Genomic DNA, 4,822 nt, shown 5'->3' with positions numbered 1-4,822 from the left:
AAAGAGTTTTATCCTTTTTCTTTTGTGGTATCTTATTAAGAATAAACATTTACTGAAAGGATAGCTTCCTCGCACAAGTTCTAGGCAAGCCTAAACTTATCAACATAGCATTCATTTTCTCCTTAAATGTTTGATTTTCATATTTAGCAACACCGTCAGGCTAAGGAGAAAAAGGTGCTGTTGTTTTATTAATGATCCCTTGTAACAGAATGAAACAGAGTTTTGACTAACTTTGCCTCAACACAAATTTTGCATTTATAATTAGGATCAAATTCTAAAGAAGGCAATAAACTTAAGTTCATTAATTTATGCAAAAATTTAATGTTTGCATGTCTTAATTGATTAGACCACAAACAAGAAGTCTCAAACATATAAGTATAACTAAAATTTTTATTGTTTTATTTTAGTACAATAGTAAGGACATTCATTTTGTATATTCCATCACAAAGGTAATCCTTCCCCACATAGGAATTATTCTTAACGAGTACAAAATTTTCAAATAGAAGGACCAACTTAAAATCATTTATACTAAGCAGACCCAGATACGAGACTCTTGCAAATTGCAAGCACATCTAGCATATTGTCAAGGATGAGCTCTTTGCCGGAAGTTATCCTCAAAGTCACTTTTCATTATTCTTCAAACTTTGAACTTGCGAAATTTCAATAAATAATTGTTCTTCATCGATTTCTTTATAATTAGAGAACATCGCTTTGTCTCTACTAATAGGGTGAGTAGCACCCAGTGTCTACACACCATTCTCTAGGATTTCCAACACTGTTACATTTAGATACAAAGCAAACAAGTTCATTTCTTGTATCTCTTCAGATAATCTGTCTAGCTTTATGCCAGCATCTTCGTTTTGTACTTTTCTCCAAGGACTTTCAATGTTCTTTTTGTTGATTTCGTAGCACATAAGATGATACTGACAGAAAGCGAATATTAATATTAAGATAACAAAAGATCTCAGCATACCAAACTTATACGGCTTGAAGTTAACTTTTATCGCCTTTTCACTTTTTCCAAGATCACATTTGTGCGCCAAATCACAACTATTGAGCACTACTATTTCAAATAATTATTAAAATTTATTTGCCAAAAGCAAAATCATGAAATTAGAAAAATAAATCAATTACTTCCCTTTCTCCAAGTGCGATTATTACATGAAGCAAACAAGTAAATTTAACTTCAATCATAAGTAAAAACTTTTAAGTAGAGGCGTATGTAGATATTAACACAAGCTTCTCTAATCACACTAATATGTCCAAACCGATGGAAACTAGCAATCACTTAAAATCAGAAACACAAAATCGGAATGTAAATGGAACCATACAAATTCACATAACATGCGGGTATAGTGTGTAAGAATCAAGAAAACAGGAGTGAACACTAGATTAAGATCATGACATAGCCACAAACCCCCACCCCTCAAAGCGAAACTACAAGAGTAAGCATGAGAAATCCAACTTTACTTGAGGCTGCTACATCAAGGGTTCGAATCTTGAAATATAGATTTGGCTCTTGGGTAAGTGCAAGTGTACAAACAGCCTTCCACCCTGTACCCTTGGAGGCATAACCTGCGATTTACCTCCCTCACGATGCTCCAGGGCAGAGGTGGTAGGGGACCCTTAAGGTTAGAGTTTAACCTTTGAAACTACAAGAGTAAGCATGAATTGAGTCAATAACCAGCAAAACCACAAATTTGTTCATTTAACAAACTCAAACTTATATATGCTCAAATCTCAACCAGTCATTTCCAAAATTAATTCACTATGATATCCACTTCACCCAAATAACCACACGTATATACAGAATAAATGCAAGTCTACCAAAAGGAAAAACAAAAAATGCTTATTAAAGCAAAACGAGTTCTACGTGCACTAATATAAACTTTATTAAACGAACAGTGATTACCAAACAATATTGCACAAAATGTAGATGCAAATACGTATTATAAAGTATTTAGACCTGTTTGTTGACTTCAACATCTGTGGCATGGTTTGTGAAGTTCCAGACGCGGCTGGTGTGGCCATGGTAGAACTTGTGGGGCATGCCCTTGTGAATTGACCCGGTCACCTTGACATCGACATAGTCTCCACAATTAGATGGAGAGAGGAGTCGGGCCCTTCTTCCTGAAGACCTCGAGAAAAGATCCCGAGTCCTCGACTTCAGTCCAAGTCCAGCAGGCATATCTGCGTTTCACTCTCTCGTTTGCCTTTGGGAGTCCCGCTTCCACGCTTCTCTAGGACTGCAAGAAACGAATAAAAAACCCTAAATCAATGATAATGCCTTGCGAATTGAAGTAGCTAGGTTTTTTGGATGGCAGGGACCCAAAGCCTTTTTGGGCTTTTCTCTATTTTTAGTTTGTCTTGCTTGGTTTGGATTTCTAAGAGCGAAAATTTCATATCAGACCATAAGTATGATTCATTTCAAAACTACGACATAAAATTTAAAACTTCAAAAATTAGATATTGTTTAATTTTTATAAAATAATTAATTAAATATATATTTTATTAATTAAAATATTAAGGTCACAATCCTATAAAATTTGATCACAAATTATCGAATAATTGGTTACAAGTAATTTCTCGATCAAAAATAAAAAAAATTTATAGGTTACAAATTATTTCACGATCAGAAATAAAATATTTTATAGGTCACATTTATTCATTTGTTACAGATCAAAAAATTTATATGTCGCGATTTATTTATTGACCATAAATCACTAATTTTATAAGTCAACTTATTTCATGTTCATAGGCTATAAAATTAATTGGTCACAAATTATTTCTCAATAAAAAATTATCGAATTAGTTGATCACAACTTAACAAATTCAGATTAACAATTTCAAAATTTTAGATTGTGTATTATTTATCGACCACATATTTTTCATTGATCACAATTTCAAATTTTTAGATTGTGTATTATTTATCGACCACATATTTTTCATTGATCACAAAATAAACAATTTATTGATCACAATCTCAAATAATTGATCACCAGACAATCTTAATCTCATTATCAACCCCACCATAACACCACCAAAACACCAACACCAACACCAACACCTCCACCACTAGATCCGATACCATTCCAAAACCTTAACACGAAAACATGGAAACAACCACTACCGCCAGTTAAATTGACTCACTATAACATCGTCGACCACTACTTCGTCGCCAACACCACCAACAACAACAACAAAAAACCCCCATAACCCCCAACAACACCAAAACATGGAAACAACCACCACCAATCCAACAAAAAAACACTACCTGTTGGGAAATTAAATTCACCACCGGGGTTGGAGAAGAAACAATGCAGAAAATTAATCAAGAGGATGAAAAAACGAATCAAGATCATGATGAAAATGGAAGGTTCAAACACGATGTTACATCGTTGTCCTCAAACGATATTTGCCCCTCTTGATATTAATGTTGGTGCTTAAAGGGTCTGGAAGCAAACGATTTGAAGGATTGATCAAGCCTTGATGTAGATAAACACAAAAGCACAAGCATTTATCCACCCGAACTTGAAGAACATAAAGGGAATATATGAATGTGGAGGAAGAAATGATTTTTCTTTCTTGTGGAATGACGACAGATTACCATATATTTTGTAATCTGATTTCCATGTGTTTTTTATGTCCAACAAACACATATTTATAGCCATGGATCATAGCTTCACGAAATGGTGCCAAAACAAGTTGAAAAGTGGCAACTTTTAATCCAAAACAACTCCCAAGTTTCAAATTGAAAAATCAGCCAACGACTATTTTTTAACACTATGCGTACACATAGTATAAACCGTGCGTACGCATAGTAGAAGCAAAATCAATTCTAATTTTGAAAAAGCACTTCTCGCGTACGCACAAAAATAAGCCTGTGCGTCCGCATAGGCAAAAATCAAATTTTTCATTTTTCAATTTCTTTTGATTCTACCAATTCCACAATTGAGTCCAACAATTATTCCATTATCATTCAATTGATTTGGAACAAATATTCAACAATCCCCCACTTGTTCAAAATCAATAAGATCACATATTCAAAAAGACGACACTTATGCATAAGGATTAGATATCTTTCGATTTGAATCTAACCATAGTATAATTCAAACAAGGTAAAGTCGGAATTAGAGGTAGCATGGAAGCTTAGAACCAATTATTCATTGTGACAATACCGGTAAGAATACACACATAAGTATCACGTGTTCTCAAGTTCCTCAACTCGCTTAGCACTTTTATGGCTTTGCGCTCATCCTATTCGACAAACTTTTAAGAGAGAAACTCCAACTCTCAATTGAGGCAGCACCACCTCGAAGTTTGTTTAGGCGAAGTTCTTCCAGTACCTTTGTTATTTTTAGAGGTACTTGTGTTTTAACACTGAGCTTCATTAAGAGCTTTAATACTCAACCCTCACTTCAGTAACAACCAGCATTATTTAATTAGGATAAGGTTATCGTGGATTTATATAATGCTGTAACTATCCACATATCGAATGACTTGTTGTTACCCTTTGAACCCATGGATTACCTTTTGAGTAATGACGGGTAGGGTTGCTATCATTGGTGGACCTTTGTAATTTAGGAGTTTCAACCCAATCCTACTCGAAGTAGATATCACTAAAATTTTATTTAGTGGTCTAATTAAAGGATCTGCTACGTCTTTACAGAAATTATTCCATCTTTGCTAATTTCCTTTTTAAGTCACGTCTAAGACTTATAAGTCTTGACTTTTCATTTTATGTTACTTAGTATCTTATCAAAGTATAGCTAGCCAACGATCGATTCATTTGATAGATACAATTTGTCACCACCAAGAAGCC

The 4,822-nt window shown here is 34.1% G+C and overlaps 1 protein-coding gene across 1 annotated transcript; it reads right to left on the bottom strand.

Moving 5' to 3' along the window:
• Positions 1-746: 746 nt before the first annotated feature.
• On the bottom strand, positions 747-2,188 carry LOC111368269. The gene is made up of 3 exons (XM_022989510.1): positions 1,967-2,188; positions 1,587-1,652; positions 747-923 (listed from the first exon to the last, which is right to left on the bottom strand). Exons 1-3 carry the CDS (start codon positions 2,186-2,188, stop codon positions 747-749), a joined length of 465 nt encoding a protein of 154 aa, XP_022845278.1.
• Between the last annotated feature and the right edge of the window lie 2,634 nt (positions 2,189-4,822).

This window comes from Olea europaea, chromosome 19 (assembly GCF_002742605.1).
Source record: "Olea europaea var. sylvestris chromosome 19, O_europaea_v1, whole genome shotgun sequence".
NCBI classification, from domain to species: domain Eukaryota; kingdom Viridiplantae; phylum Streptophyta; class Magnoliopsida; order Lamiales; family Oleaceae; genus Olea; species Olea europaea.
The sequence above is the reverse complement of the archived record's forward strand: the minus strand, read 5'-3'. Positions and strand labels throughout refer to the sequence as shown.

What these genes read in the sequence shown, in the direction of transcription:
- LOC111368269 (XM_022989510.1), bottom strand. Translation starts at nt 2,188, where the DNA reads ATGCCTGCTGGACTTGGACTGAAGTCGAGGACTCGGGATCTTTTCTCG. An exon ending in ATGTTGAAGTCAACAAACAG is followed by an intron (nt 1,653 to 1,966) that starts GTCTAAATACTT and finishes TTACTCTTGTAG; the next exon opens with TTTCAAAGGTTAAACTCTAA. An exon ending in CCTGGAGCATCGTGAGGGAG is followed by an intron (nt 924 to 1,586) that starts GTAAATCGCAGG and finishes GCTTTCTGTCAG; the next exon opens with TATCATCTTATGTGCTACGA.